The 16,067-nt window shown below is 55.5% G+C and overlaps 1 protein-coding gene across 1 annotated transcript; it reads left to right on the top strand.

Annotated features, from left to right (window-relative positions):
- The first annotated feature begins 1,743 nt into the window (after positions 1 to 1,743).
- LOC119262107 (proteoglycan 4-like) lies at positions 1,744 to 14,645 on the top strand. Its single transcript, XM_037533121.1, has 5 exons — positions 1,744 to 2,358; positions 2,452 to 2,729; positions 2,844 to 3,780; positions 5,982 to 6,081; positions 12,532 to 14,645. The coding sequence occupies exons 1-5, from the start codon at positions 1,744 to 1,746 to the stop codon at positions 14,643 to 14,645; spliced, it is 4,044 nt and encodes a 1,347-aa protein (XP_037389018.1).
- Positions 14,646 to 16,067: the final 1,422 nt, after the last annotated feature.

Here is a 16,067-nt window from a genome sequence, read left to right as displayed (position 1 = left end):
AGGAGAAGACCAGCCCTGCATCAGGAAAAGACCAGCTCCATGTCAGAAGAAGACCAGCCCCACGCCAGGAGAAACCAGCCCCACGTCAGGTGAAAAGCAGCCCCATGCCAGGAGAAGACCAGACCCACGCCAGGAGAAGACCAGACCCACGCCAAGAGAAGACCAGCCCCACGCCAGGAGAAACTAGCCCCACACCAGGAGAAAAATAGCCCTACACCAGGAGAAAACCAGCCCCACGCCAGGAAAAGACCAGTCCCATGCCAGGAGAAGACCAGCCCCGCGTCAGGAGAAGACCAGCTCCATGTCAGAAGAAGACCAGCCCCATGCCAGGAGAAAAGCAGCCCCACGCCAGGAGAAAACCAGCCCCACGACAGGAGAAACCAGACACACGCCAGGAGAAGACCAGCCCCACACGAGGAGAAGACCAGCCCCATGCGAGGAGAAGGCCATCCCCATGTCAGGAGAAAACCAGCCTCATGTAAGGAGAAAACCAGCCCCACGCCAGGAGAAAACCAGCCCCACGCCAGGAGAAAACCAGCCCCACGCCAGGAGAAAACCAGCCCCACGCTAGGAGAAACCAGCCCCACATCAGGAGAAAAGCAGCCCCATGCCAGGAGAAAAGCAGCCCCATGCCAGGAGAAAACCAGCCCCACGCCAGGAGAAACCAGACCCACGCCAGGTGAAGACCAGCCCCACGCCAGGAGAAGACCAGACCCATGCCAGGAGAAGACCAGACCCACGCCAGGAGAAGACCAGCCCCATGCGAGGAGAAGACCAGCCCCATGCGAGGAGAAGACCAGCCCCATGTCAAGAGAAAACCAGCCTCATGTAAGGAGAAAACCAGCCACACGCCAAGAGAAGACCAGCCCCACGCCAGGAGAAACTAGCCCCACACCAGGAGAAAAACAGCCCCACACCAGGAGAAAACCAGCCACATGCCAGGAGATGACCAGCCTCATGTGAGGAGAAGACCAGCCCCATGCCAGGAGAAGACCAGCCCCGCGTCAGGAGAAGACCAGCCCTGCATCAGGAGAAGACCAGCTCCATGTCAGAAGAAGACCAGCCCCACGCCAGGAGAAAACCAGCCCCACGCCAGGAGAAACCAGCCCCACGTCAGGTGAAAAGCAGCCCCACGCCAGGAGAAGACCAGACCCACGCCAGGAGAAACCAGACCCACGCCAAGAGAAGATCAGCCCCACGCCAGGAGAAACTAGCCCCACACCAGGAGAAAAATAGCCCTACACCAGGAGAAAACCAGCCCCACGCCAGGAAAAGACCAGTCCCATGCCAGGAGAAGACCAGCCCCGCGTCAGGAGAAGACCAGCTCCATGTCAGAAGAAGACCAGCCCCATGCCAGGAGAAAAGCAGCCCCACGCCAGGAGAAAACCAGCCCCACGACAGGAGAAACCAGACCCACGCCAGGAGAAGACCAGCCCCACACGAGGAGAAGACCAGCCCCATGCGAGGAGAAGGCCATCCCCATGTCAGGAGAAAACCAGCCTCATGTAAGGAGAAAACCAGCCCCACGCCAGGAGAAAACCAGCCCCACGCCAGGAGAAAACCAGCCCCACGCTAGGAGAAACCAGCCCCACATCAGGAGAAAAGCAGCCCCATGCCAGGAGAAAAGCAGCCCCATGCCAGGAGAAAAGCAGCCCCACGACAGGAGAAACTAGCCCCACACCAGGAGAAAAACAGCCCCACACCAGGAGAAAACCAGCCCCATGCCAGGAAAAGACCAGTCCCATGCCAGGAGAAGACCAGCCCCGCGTCAGGAGAAGACCAGCTCCATGTCAGAAGAAGACCAGCCCCACGCCAGGAGAAAACCAGGCCCACGCCAGGAGAAAACCAGCCCCACGCCAGGAGAAGACCAGACCCACGCCAGGAGAAGACCAGACCCACGCCAGGAGAAGACCAGACCCACGCCAGGAGAAGACCAGCCCCACGCCAGGAGAAACTAGCCCCACACCAGGAGAAAAACAGCCCCACACCAGGAGAAAACCAGCCCCACGCCAGGAAAAGACCAGTCCCACGCCAGGAGAAGACCAGCCCCTCATCAGGAGAAGACCAGCTCCATGTCAGAAGAAGACCAGCCCCATGCCAGGAGAAGACCAGCCCCGCATCAGGAGAAGACCAGCTCCATGTCAGAAGAAGACCAGTCCCACGCCAGGAGAAGACAAGCCCCACGTCAGGAGAAAAGCAGCCCCACGCCAGGAGAAAACCAGCCCCACGCTAGGAGAAACCAGCCCCACGTCAGGAGAAGACCAGACCCACGCCAGGAGAAGACCAGACCCATGCCAGGAGAAGACCAGCCACACGCCAGGAGAAACCAGCCCCACGCCAGGAGAAGACCAGCTCCATGTCAGAAAAAGACCAGTCCCACGCCAGGAGAAGACAAGCCCCACGTCAGGAGAAAAGCAGCCCCACGCCAGGAGAAAACCAGCCCCACGCTAGGAGAAACCAGCCCCACGTCAGGAGAAGACCAGACCCACGCCAGGAGAAGACCAGACCCACGCCAGGAGAAGACCAGCCCCACGCCAGGAGAAACCAGCCCCACGCCAGGAGAAACTAGCCCCACACCAGGAGAAAAACAGCCCCACACCAGGAGAAAACCAGCCCCACGCCAGGAAAAGACCAGTCCCATGCCAGGAGAAGACCAGCCCCGCGTCAGGAGAAGACCAGCTCCATGTCAGAAGAAGACCAGCCCCATGCCAGGAGAAGACCAGCTCCACGTCAGAAGAAGACCAGACCCACGCCAGGAGAAAACCAGCCCCACGCTAGGAGAAACCAGCCCCACGTCAGGAGAAAACCATCCCCATGCCAGGAGAAAACCATCCCCATGTCAGGAGAAAACCAGCCTCATGTAAGGAGAAAACCAGCCCCACGCCAGGAGACAACCAGCCCCATGCCAGGAGACAACCAGCCCCACGCCAGGAGAAGACCAGCCCCACGCCAGGAGAAGACCAGCCCCACGCCAGGAGAAGACCAGCCCCATGCCAGGAGAAGACCAGCCCCACGCCAGGAGAAGACCAGCCCCACGCCAGGAGAAAACCAGCCCCACGCCAGGAAAAGACCAGTCCCATGCCAGGAGAAGACCAGCCCCGCGTCAGGAGAAGACCAGCTCCATGTCAGAAGAAGACCAGCCCCATGCCAGGGGAAGACCAGCCCCGCGTCAGGAGAAGACCAGCTCCAGGTCAGAAGAAGACCAGTCCCACGCCAGGAGAAGACAAGCCCCACGTCAGGAGAAAAGCAGCCCCACGCCAGGAGAAAACCAGCCCCACGCTAGGAGAAACCAGCCCCACGTCAGGAGAAGACCAGACCCACACCAGGAGAAGACCAGACCCACGCCAGGAGAAGACCAGCCCCACGCCAGGAGAAACCAGCCCCACGCCAGGAGAAACTAGCCCCACCCCAGGAGAAAAACAGCCCCACACCAGGAGAAAACCAGCCCCACGCCAGGAAAAGACCAGTCCCATGCCAGGAGAAGACCAGCCCCGCGTCAGGAGAAGACCAGCTCCATGTCAGAAGAAGACCAGCCCCATGCCAGGGGAAGACCAGCCCCGCGTCAGGAGAAGACCAGCTCCAGGTCAGAAGAAGACCAGTCCCACGCCAGGAGAAAACCAGCCCCACGTCAGGAGAAAAGCAGCCCCACGCCAGGAGAAAACCAGCCCCACGCTAGGAGAAACCAGCCCCACGTCAGGAGAAGACCAGACCCACGCCAGGAGAAGACCAGACCCACGCCAGGAGAAGACCAGCTCCATGTCAGAAGAAGACCAGCCCCACGCCAGGAGAAAACCAGCCCCACGCCAGGAGAAAACCAGCCTCACGCCAGGAGAAGACCAGCCCCACGAATTCAAACTGAATCCAAACAACATTTGAAATGTTACTCCATTTGGACTTTTTCTCATGCTTCTCATTCTGGATGCTCTGGACACTCAAATCGGATTCCACCTTTCACCAGCGTAGCTACGAAGTCACTGATGCCTACATTGTTACCACGGCAACCCATGCAAATAGACTGGTGATGTCTGGACACGCAAATCCGATTTGATCAGCGCAAATTAAAGATCTGGTTTGAGAAATGAACCGGATGGGCCTGCAGTCGGAGCACAGCGTTCAGGCTGTTTGGCGCTGAAATCACTCGCATGTGTTTTAGGAACATGTTACTGAAGTAATGACATGCTGTGAGGGAGTCGTTTACTGAGGACCATCACTTTTTATCACAGTGATATCCAAAGATATCCTGTCCCTGCATATTGTTTTTATGTATACAGACATATACCCTCTCTCTCTCTCTCTCTCTCTCTCTCTCTCTCTCTCTCTCTCTCTCTTAAATCACAGCAGTGTGGATGCATTTTCAATTTTACTGTTGGCCTCAAATCTCTGGCTGCGATCGTGTCCACACACACACTCATATTTCAGCTGACAGTTTATCTAACAGCCCAATGCAGCTTCTATTTAAAGCACAAATACAGAACCTGGAGAAAATGATGGATATACAGACACACAGTCGCCCTGCGGAGCCGAATAAACAACAACAACAACAACAACACCAGAGAGGGCTGTACGAATAACCCCTCATTAACACAGCACAGAGGGAGTGAAGAGGAGAGAGGGGTGGGGAGAGAGGGATGAGGGGGGAAAGAGGAGGAGAGAAGGATGAAGAGAGAGGGGTGAGGAGAAATAAGGAGAGGGATGAGAAGAGATGCGGAGAGATGTTTCTCTTTCTGTCTCTCCATTTCTCCCCATTTCTCTCTTTCTGTCTTTCCATTTCTCCCCATTTCTCTCATTGTCTCTCCGTTTCTCTCTTTCTGTCTCTCCATTTCTTCCCATTTCTCTCTTTCTGTCTCTCTATTTCTCCCTTTCTGTCTCTCCATTTCTCCCCATTTCTCCCTTTCTGTCTCTGCATTTCTCCCCATTTCTCCCTTTCTGTCTCCCCATTTATCCCCTTCTGTGTCCCCATTTCTCCTCCATTTCTCTCTTTCTGTCTCTGCATGTCTCCCAATTTCTCTCTTTCTGTCTCTCCACTTCTCCCCATTTCTCTTTGTCTCTCCATTTCTGCCCATTTCTCTCTGTCTGTCCATTTCTCCCAAGTTCTCTGTCTCTCCATTTCTCCCAATTTCTCTTTGTCTCCCCATTTCTCTTTGTCTCTTCATTTCTCTTTCTATCCCTCCATTTCTCCCCATTTCTCTCTTTGTCTCTCCATTTCTCCCAATTTCTCTTTGTCTCCCAATTTCTCTTTGTCTCTTCATTTCTTTGTCTCTTCATTCTCTTTCTGTCCCTCCATTTCCCCAATTTCTCTCTTTGTCTCCATTTCTCCCAATTTCTCTTTGTCTCCCCATTTCTCTTTGTCTCTTCATTTCTCTTTCTGTCCGTCCATTGCTCCCCATTTCTTTTTCTGTCCCTCCATTTCTCCCAATTTCTCTTTGTCCCACCATTTCTCCCCAATTCTCTTTGTGTCCCAATTTCTCTTTGTCTCTTCATTTCTTTGTCTCTTCATCTCTTTCTGTCCCTACATTTCTCCCAATTTCTCTTTGTCCCACCATTTCTCCCCAATTCTCTTTGTCTCCCAATTTCTCTTTGTCTCTTCATTCTCTTTCTGTCCCTCCATTTCCCCCAATTTCTCTCTTTGTCTCTCCATTTCTCCCCACTTGTCTTTGCCTCCCCATTTCTCTATTTCTGACTCTCAACTTCTCCCTCTTTCTCTTTTTATCTCTCCATTTCTTTATTTCTTTCTGTTTCTCTCTTTATCTCTGTTTCCCTTTTCTGTTTATTTTATGATTTTTTTTCCCTGCTTGTCACTTTGAGTTTCTCTATTTTATCAGTTTCCATTTGTTTCTCTGTTTTCATTTTCTCCATTTTCTCCCTCTATTTCTCAGTTCCTCTGTGTGTCTCTACTTCTCTCTGATGCTTTGCATTCAGAGTGTGTGTAGGTAATACATTGAGCTCCACAGTGAGAGAGAGAGAGAGTAAAGAAGGAGAGAGAGAGAGAGAGAGAGAGAGAGAGAGAGAGAGGGGGAGAAAGCGAGCGAGCGAGCGAGAGACAGAGAGAGAGAGAGAAAGCGAGCGAGCGTGCGAAAGAGAGTAAATAAGGAAAGAGAGAGAGAGAGAGAGAGAGAGAGAGAGAGAGAGAGTAAATAAGGAAAGAGAGAGAGAGAGAGAGAGAGAGAGAGAGAGAGAGAGTAAATAAGGAAAGAGAGAGAGAGAGAGAGAGAGAGAGAGAGAGAGAGAGAGAGAGAGAGAGAGAGAGAGAGAGTATATATATGTGACTGATTCAGTTCATCATTTAGCTTCTCTACGTGTCACTGCATTAATCACATACAGACCACAGAGGCTCTTTCTCTACCCCATCTCTCTCTCCCTCTCTCTCCGTCTCTCCCCTCTCTCTCCCCTCTCTCTCCCTTTCTGTCTCTCCCCTCTCTCTCTCCCTCTCTATCTCCCCTCTCTCTCGCCTCCCTCTCCCTCTCTGTCTCTCCGCTCTCTCTCCCTCTCTCTCTCTCTGTCTCTCCCCTCTCTCTCCCTCTCCCTCTCTCTCCATCTCTGTCTCTCCCCTCTCTCTCCCTCTCCGTCTCTCCCCTCTCTCTCCCTCTCCCTCTCTGTCTCTCCCCTCTCTCTCCCTCTCCCTCTCTGTCTCTCCCCTCTCTCTCCCTCTCCCTCTCTCCTCTCTCTCCCTCTCTCTCTGTCTCTCCCCTCTCTCTCCCTCTCCCTCTCTGTCTCTCCCCTCTATCTCCCTCTCCCCTCTCTCTCCATCTCCCTCTCTGTCTCTCCCTCTCCCCCTCTCCCTCTCCCTCTCTGTCTCTCCCCTCTCTCTCCCCCTCTCTGTCTCTCCCCTCTCTCTCCCCTCTCTCTCCCTCTCTCTCCGTCTCTCCCCTCTCTCTCCCTTTCTGTCTCTCCCCTCTCTCTGCCCCTCCCCTCTCTCTCCCCTCTCTCTCCCTTTCTGTCTCTCCCCTCTCTCTCTCCCTCTCTCTCTCCCCTCCCTCTCCCTCTCTGTCTCTCCGCTCTCTCTCCCTCTCTCTCTCTCTGTCTCTCCCCTCTCTCTCCCTCTCCCTCTCTCTCCATCTCTGTCTCTCCCCTCTCCCTCCCTCTCCGTCTCTCCCCTCTCTCTCCCTCTCCCTCTCTGTCTCTCCCCTCTCTCTCCCTCTCCCTCTCTGTCTCTCCCCTCTCTCTCCCTCTCCCTCTCTCCTCTCTCTCCCTCTCTCTCTCTCCCTCTCTGTCTCTCCCCTCTATCTCCCTCTCCCCTCTCTCTCCATCTCCCTCTCTGTCTCTCCCTCTCCCCCTCTCCCTCTCTGTCTCTCCCCTCTCTCTCCCCTCTCTCTCCCTCTCTGTCTCTCTCCCTCTCTCTCCGTCTCTCCCCTCTCTCTCCCTTTCTGTCTCTCCCCTCTCTCTGCCCCTCTCTCTCCCTCTCTCTCTCCACTCTCTCTCGCCTCCCTCTCCCTCTCTGTCTCTCCCCTCTCTCTCCCTCTCCCTCTCTCTCCATCTCTGTCTCTCCCCTCTCTCTCCCTCTCCGTCTCTCCCCTCTCTCTCCCTCTCCGTCTCTCCCCTCTCTCTCCCTCTCCGTGTCTCCCCTCTCTCTCCCTCTCCCTCTCTGTCTCTCCCCTCTCTCTCCCTCTCCCTCTCTGTCTCTCCCCTCTCTCTCCCTCTCCCTCTCTCCTCTCTCTCCCTCTCCCTCCCTCTCCCTCCCTCTCCCCTCTCTCTCCCTCCCCTCTCTCTCTCCCCTCTCTCTCCCTCTCCCTTCTCGCTCTCCCTCTCCCTCTCTCCCTCTCCCCCTCTCCCTCTCTCTCCCTGTCTCTCCCCTCTCTCTCCCTCTCCCTCTCTGTCTCTCCCCTCTCTCTCCCCTCTCTCTCCCTCTCCGTCTCTCCCTCCCTCTCTGTCTCTCCCCTCTCCCTCTCTCTCCCTCTCCCCTCTCTCTCCCCTCTCTCTCCCTTTCTGTCTCTCCCCTCTCTCTCTCCCTCTCTCTCTCCCCTCTCTCTCGCCTCCCTCTCCCTCTCTGTCTCTCCGCTCTCTCTCCCTCTCTCTCTCTGTCTCTCCCCTCTCTCTCCCTCTCCCTCTCTCTCCATCTCTGTCTCTCCCCTCTCTCTCCCTCTCCGTCTCTCCCCTCTCTCTCCCTCTCCCTCTCTGTCTCTCCCCTCTCTCTCCCTCTCCCTTCTCGCTCTCCCTCTCCCTCTCTCCCTCTCCCCCTCTCCCTCTCTCTCCCTGTCTCTCCCCTCTCTCTCCCTCTCCCTCTCTGTCTCTCCCCTCTCTCTCCCTTTCCGTCTCTCCCTCCCTCTCTGTCTCTCCCCTCTCTCTCTCCCCTCTCTCTCCCTCTCCCCTCTCTCTCCCCTCTCTCTCCCTTTCTGTCTCTCCCCTCTCTCTCTCCCTCTCTCTCTCCCCTCTCTCTCGCCTCCCTCTCCCTCTCTGTCTCTCCGCTCTCTCTCCCTCTCTCTCTCTGTCTCTCCCCTCTCTCTCCCTCTCCCTCTCTGTCTCTCCCCTCTCTCTCCCTCTCCCTCTCTCTCCATCTCTGTCTCTCCCCTCTCTCTCCCTCTCCGTCTCTCCCCTCTCTCTCCCTCTCCCTCTCTGTCTCTCCCCTCTCTCTCCCTCTCCCTCTCTGTCTCTCCCCTCTCTCTCCCTCTCCCTCTCTCCTCTCTCTCCCTCTCTCTCTGTCTCTCCCCTCTCTCTCCCTCTCCCTCTCTGTCTCTCCCCTCTATCTCCCTCTCCCCTCTCTCTCCATCTCCCTCTCTGTCTCTCCCTCTCCCCCTCTCCCTCTCCCTCTCTGTCTCTCTCCCTCTCTCTCCGTCTCTCCCCTCTCTCTCCCTTTCTGTCTCTCCCCTCTCTCTGCCCCTCTCTCTCCCTCTCTCTCTCCACTCTCTCTCACCTCCCTCTCCCTCTCTGTCTCTCCCCTCTCTCTCCCTCTCCCTCTCTCTCCATCTCTGTCTCTCCCCTCTCTCTCCCTCTCCGTCTCTCCCCTCTCTCTCCCTCTCCGTCTCTCCCCTCTCTCTCCCTCTCCCTCTCTGTGTCTCCCCTCTCTCTCCCTCTCCCTCTCTGTCTCTCCCCTCTCTCTCCCTCTCCGTCTCTGTCTCTCCCCTCTCTCTCCCTCTCCCTCTCTGTCTCTCCCCTCTCTCTCCCTCTCCCTCCCTCTCCCCTCTCTCTCCCTCTCCCCTCTCTCTCCCTCTCCCTTCTCGCTCTCCCTCTCCCTCTCTCCCTCTCCCCCTCTCCCTCTCTCTCCCTGTCTCTCCCCTCTCTCTCCCTCTCCCTCTCTGTCTCTCCCCTCTCTCTCCCTCTCCGTCTCTCCCTCCGTCTCTGTCTCTCCCCTCTCTCTCTCTCCCTCTCTCTCCCTCTCCCCTCTCGCTCTCCCTCTCCCTCTCTCTCCCTGTCTCTCCCCTCTCTCTCCCTCTCCCTCTCTGTCTCTCCCCTCTCTCTCCCTCTCCCTCTCTCTCCATCTCTGTCTCTCCCCTCTCTCTCCCTCTCCGTCTCTCCCCTCTCTCTCCCTCTCCGTCTCTCCCCTCTCTCTCCCTCTCCGTGTCTCCCCTCTCTCTCCCTCTCCCTCTCTGTCTCTCCCCTCTCTCTCCCTCTCCCTCTCTGTCTCTCCCCTCTCTCTCCCTCTCCCTCTCTCCTCTCTCTCCCTCTCCCTCCCTCTCCCTCCCTCTCCCCTCTCTCTCCCTCCCCTCTCTCTCTCCCCTCTCTCTCCCTCTCCCTTCTCGCTCTCCCTCTCCCTCTCTCCCTCTCCCCCTCTCCCTCTCTCTCCCTGTCTCTCCCCTCTCTCTCCCTCTCCCTCTCTGTCTCTCCCCTCTCTCCCCTCTCTCTCCCTCTCCGTCTCTCCCTCCCTCTCTTTCTCTCCCCTCTCTCTCTCCCCTCTCTCTCCCTCTCCCCTCTCTCTCCCCTCTCTCTCCCTTTCTGTCTCTCCCCTCTCTCTCTCCCTCTCTCTCTCCCCTCTCTCTCGCCTCCCTCTCCCTCTCTGTCTCTCCGCTCTCTCTCCCTCTCTCTCTCTGTCTCTCCCCTCTCTCTCCCTCTCCCTCTCTCTCCATCTCTGTCTCTCCCCTCTCTCTCCCTCTCCGTCTCTCCCCTCTCTCTCCCTCTCCCTCTCTGTCTCTCCCCTCTCTCTCCCTCTCCCTTCTCGCTCTCCCTCTCCCTCTCTCCCTCTCCCCCTCTCCCTCTCTCTCCCTGTCTCTCCCCTCTCTCTCCCTCTCCCTCTCTGTCTCTCCCCTCTCTCTCCCTCTCCGTCTCTCCCTCCCTCTCTGTCTCTCCCCTCTCTCTCTCCCCTCTCTCTCCCTCTCCCCTCTCTCTCCCCTCTCTCTCCCTTTCTGTCTCTCCCCTCTCTCTCTCCCTCTCTCTCTCCCCTCTCTCTCGCCTCCCTCTCCCTCTCTGTCTCTCCGCTCTCTCTCCCTCTCTCTCTCTGTCTCTCTCTCTCCCCTCTCTCTCTCCCTCTCTCTCTCCCCTCTCTCTCCCTCTCCCTCTCTCTCCATCTCTGTCTCTCCCCTCTCTCTCCCTCTCCGTCTCTCCCCTCTCTCTCCCTCTCCCTCTCTGTCTCTCCCCTCTCTCTCCCTCTCCCTCTCTGTCTCTCCCCTCTCTCTCCCTCTCCCTCTCTCCTCTCTCTCCCTCTCTCTCTGTCTCTCCCCTCTCTCTCCCTCTCCCTCTCTGTCTCTCCCCTCTATCTCCCTCTCCCCTCTCTCTCCATCTCCCTCTCTGTCTCTCCCTCTCCCCCTCTCCCTCTCCCTCTCTGTCTCTCTCCCTCTCTCTCCGTCTCTCCCCTCTCTCTCCCTTTCTGTCTCTCCCCTCTCTCTGCCCCTCTCTCTCCCTCTCTCTCTCCACTCTCTCTCACCTCCCTCTCCCTCTCTGTCTCTCCCCTCTCTCTCCCTCTCCCTCTCTCTCCATCTCTGTCTCTCCCCTCTCTCTCCCTCTCCGTCTCTCCCCTCTCTCTCCCTCTCCCTCTCCGTCTCTCCCCTCTCTCTCCCTCTCCCTCTCTGTGTCTCCCCTCTCTCTCCCTCTCCCTCTCTGTCTCTCCCCTCTCTCTCCCTCTCCGTCTCTGTCTCTCCCCTCTCTCTCCCTCTCCCTCTCTGTCTCTCCCCTCTCTCTCCCTCTCCCTCCCTCTCCCCTCTCTCTCCCTCTCCCCTCTCTCTCCCTCTCCCTTCTCGCTCTCCCTCTCCCTCTCTCCCTCTCCCCCTCTCCCTCTCTCTCCCTGTCTCTCCCCTCTCTCTCCCTCTCCCTCTCTGTCTCTCCCCTCTCTCTCCCTCTCCGTCTCTCCCTCCGTCTCTGTCTCTCCCCTCTCTCTCTCTCCCTCTCTCTCCCTCTCCCCTCTCGCTCTCCCTCTCCCTCTCTCTCCCTGTCTCTCCCCTCTCTCTCCCTCTCCCTCTCTGTCTCTCCCCTCTCTCTCCCTCTCCGTCTCTCCCTCCCTCTCTGTCTCTCCCCTCTCTCTCCCTCTCCCTCCCTCTCTGTCTCTCCCTCTCTCTCCCTGTCTCTCCCCTCTCTCTCCCTCTCCCTCTCTGTCTCTCCCCTCTCCCTCTCCCCTCTCTCTCCCTCTCCCTCTCTGTCTCTCCCCTCTCTGTCCCTCTCCCTCTCTCTGTCTCTCCCCTCTCTGTCCCTCTCTGTCTCTTTGGCCTCTTTATTAGAAACACCCACCTTGTGCTTCCACTCACTTGCCACTTTATTAGAAACGCCCACCTTGTGCTTCAACTCACTGGCCACTTTATTAGAAACACTCACCATGTACTTTACACAGAGTGGTAAACCAGTGATCATAATGCAGACCACACCAGTGCACCACTCATGTGTGTGTGAGTAAGAGTGAAAGTAGGTGTGCGTGTGTGCACGTGTGTGTCTCTGTGTGTGTGTAAGTGTGTGCGTGTGTGTGCGCGTGTGTAGAGTGAGTGTGTGTGTGTGAGAGAGTGAGTGTGTGTGTGTGTGCGTATGTGTGAGTGAGAGTGAGTGTAAGTGTGTGTGTGTGTGTGTGTGTGTGTGTGTGTGTGTGTGCGTGGTTTGATGAGTGTGTGATGTTTCTCTCCTCCTTTACTCTGAACTCTCCACTCTCTAATGTTTAAACCCACAGCAGATTAACTCCACTACTCAACAGCTCAATTAGCATAAGAACAGATAAACAGCCTGAGGCTCAAACCACACACACACACACACACACACACACACACACGCATGCACACGCACTCACTCTCACTCATATACAGACACACACACACACACACACACACACACACACACACACACTCACACACACACTCACACACACACTCACTCTCACTCATACACACACACACACACACTCCAGCTCCTCTGAATGCACTAACCCACAGGCAGCTCGGCTCTTTAGCCCAGTCAATAAATGATTCATCTTAAGCGAACGTGTTGATTTCGCTAGTCACCCTGTCAGATTCAGCGGCGCAGACATTCCCATTAAAAACCAGCTGGAGACGCTTCGGCCTGCGGGAGTGTAAGGAGGCAGGAGCGGTGCCCAACTGCGCCTTTACGGCCAGAGCACGGCGTTAGCCCAGCGGCTACTGACGACAGCGTCAGCTACCTGGCTAACGAACGCTACATTACTGAACTCAGCCATCGATACGCCACACGTCACCGATACGCCGCACGCCATCGATACACCACACGTCATCGATACGCCACACGTCACCGATACGCCACACGCCATCGATACGCCACACGTCACCAATACGCCGCACGCCATCGATACACCACACGTCACCGATACACCACACGTCACCGATACGCCGCACGCCATCGATACGCCACACGTCACCGATACGCCACACGTCACCGATACGCCACACGCCATCGATACACCACACGTCACCGATACACCACACGCCATCGATACACCACACGTCACCGATACGCCGCACGCCATCGATACGCCGCACGTCACCGATACGCCACACGCCATCGATACGCCACACGCCATCGATACGCCACACGCCATCGATACGCCACACGTCACCAATACGCCGCACGCCATCGATACACCACACGTCACCGATACGCCACACGCCATCGATACACCACACGTCACCGATACGCCACACGCCATCGATACGCCACACGTCACCGATACGCCACACGCCATCGATACACCACACGTCACCGATACACCACACGCCATCGATACACCACACGCCATCGATACACCACACGCCATCGATACACCACACGCCATCGATACGCCACACGTCACCGATACGCCGCACGCCATCGATACACCACACGTCACCGATACGCCACACGCCATCGATACGCCACACGTCACCGATACGCCACACGCCATCGATACGCCACACGTCACCGATACGCCGCACGCCATCGATACACCACACGTCATCGATACGCCACACGTCACCAATACGCCACACGCCATCGATACGCCACACGCCATCGATACGCCACACGTCACCAATACGCCGCACGCCATCGATACACCACACGCCATCGATACACCACACGTCACCGATACGCCACACGCCATCGATACACCACACGTCACCGATACGCCGCACGCCATCGATACACCACACGTCACCGATACGCCGCACGCCATCGATACACCACACGTCACCGATACGCCACACGTCACCGATACACCACACGCCATCGATACACCACACGTCACCGATACACCACACGCCATCGATACACCACACGTCATCGATACGCCACACGCCATCGATACGCCACACGCCATCGATACGCCACACGCCATCGATACACCACACGTCACCGATACGCCACACGCCATCGATACACCACACGTCACCGATACGCCACACGCCATCGATACACCACACGTCACCGATACACCACACGCCATCGATACACCACACGTCATCGATACACCACACGCCATCGATACGCCACACGTCATCGATACACCACACGCCATCGATACGCCACACGCCATCGATACGCCACACGCCATCGATACGCCACACGCCATCGATACGCCACACGCCATCGATACGCCACACGTCACCAATACGCCGCACGCCATCGATACACCACACGTCACCGATACGCCACACGCCATCAATACGCCACACGTCACCGATACGCCACACGCCATCGATACGCCACACGTCACCGATACGCCGCACGCCATCGATACACCACACGTCACCGATACGCCACACGCCATCGATACGCCACACGCCATCGATACGCCACACGTCACCAATACGCCGCACGCCATCGCTACACCACACGCCATCGATACACCACACGTCACCGATACGCCACACGCCATCGATACGCCACACGCCATCGATACGCCACACGTCACCAATACGCCGCACGCCATCGCTACACCACACGCCATCGATACACCACACGCCATCGATACACCACACGTCACCGATACGCCACACGCCATCGATACGCCACACGTCACCAATACGCCGCACACCATCGATACACCACACGTCACCGATACGCCACACGGCACCGATACGCCACACGTCACCAATACGCCGCACGCCATCGATACGCCACACATCACCAATACACCGCACGTCACCAATACGCCGCACGCCATCGATACGCCACACGTCACCAATACGCCGCACACCATCGATACACCACACGTCACCGATACGCCACATGCCATCGATACACCACACGTCACCAATACGCCGCACGCCATCGATGCACCAAATGTCGTATGATACATGATACTGTTTCATTTAAAAAGCTCTATAATGTTCATATGATCCACACAATCACTCTGACAGACTGTAATACACTACAGGAAGCGTAGGGGGCGATACGGCTTCTACTGTTTCATTTAAAAAGCTCTATAATGTTCATATGATCCACACCGTCGCTCTGACAGACTGTAATACACTACAGGAAGCGTAGGGGGCGATACGGCTTCTACTGTTTCCTTTAAAAAGCTCTATAATGTTCATATGATCCACACAGTCACTCTGACAGACTGTAATACACTACAGGAAGCGTAGGGGGCGATACGGCTTCTACTGTTTCCTTTAAAAAGCTCTATAATGTTCATATGATCTACACAGTCGCTCTGACAGACTGTAATACACTACAGGAAGCGTAGGGGGCGATACGGCTTCTACTGTTTCATTTAAAAAGCTCTATAATGTTCATATGATCCACACAGTCGCTCTGACAGACTGTAATACACTACAGGAAGCGTAGGGGGCGATACGGCTTCTACTGTTTCATTTAAAAAGCTCTATAATGTTCATATGATCCACACAGTCGCTCTGACAGACTGTAATACACTACGGGAAGCGTAGGGGGCGATACGGCTTCTACTGTTTCATTTAAAAAGCTCTATAATATTCATATGATCTACACAGTCACTCTGACAGACTGTAATACACTACAGGAAGCGTAGGGGGCGATACGGCTTCTACTGTCTCATTTAAAAGGGGGGTGGGGGGTAAATATCGCTGCATTCATGGCCCCTCTGAGCAAAACTATCAGCTGTGGGCAGAATAACAACAGCTTACCTGACCCACACACAGAGCACCATGTTAATAAAGCATGTGATAAAATATGTAGGAGTCTGAAAATAAAGCTGCAGAGTTGCAGCTCCCGTAGACCAACAGCTCTAACACAGCTCAACACAAACACAAACAGCCACACATTCAGCGACAACTTCACCATCAGCCTCATCAAAAGTAAAATCAAATAGTCGCAAGCGGCAATGAGCGGGTCCAAGCACACAATGGCAGTATGAGTCCTTCTGTAGTAACAGCCCATTAGACCAAACGAGACCTCAAACTCTTTGGTTCTTATTTATAGGCAGAGTGAAGTTTATTTGCCATAAACAATGAGCAGAGTTCTTTAAACATCATACAGGTTTACATTGATATGCACTGACTTACACTGGTTTGTAGAACATCCAAGAGTTCGTCAACATAGGTGTCAAAACTACATGACTAATGGCAACAATTCTCAGATAGTCGCATTTGAAAAGTGGTTTAATCCTTTGATTTAATGTATGCTTTTTAAATGAACTTTGAATTTTGTCTGAAAGGTTAATTAGCATATTGCAGGCATGTTGTTTCCAAACGTCATGATGTTTTTGATGATTATTGATAATCAGGTTCTTCTGA

The sequence above is a fragment of the Pygocentrus nattereri genome, chromosome 22, assembly GCF_015220715.1.
Source record: "Pygocentrus nattereri isolate fPygNat1 chromosome 22, fPygNat1.pri, whole genome shotgun sequence".
Classification (NCBI taxonomy): domain Eukaryota; kingdom Metazoa; phylum Chordata; class Actinopteri; order Characiformes; family Serrasalmidae; genus Pygocentrus; species Pygocentrus nattereri.
Note: the sequence above shows the minus strand (reverse complement) of the source record. Positions and strands in the feature narration are given on the sequence as shown.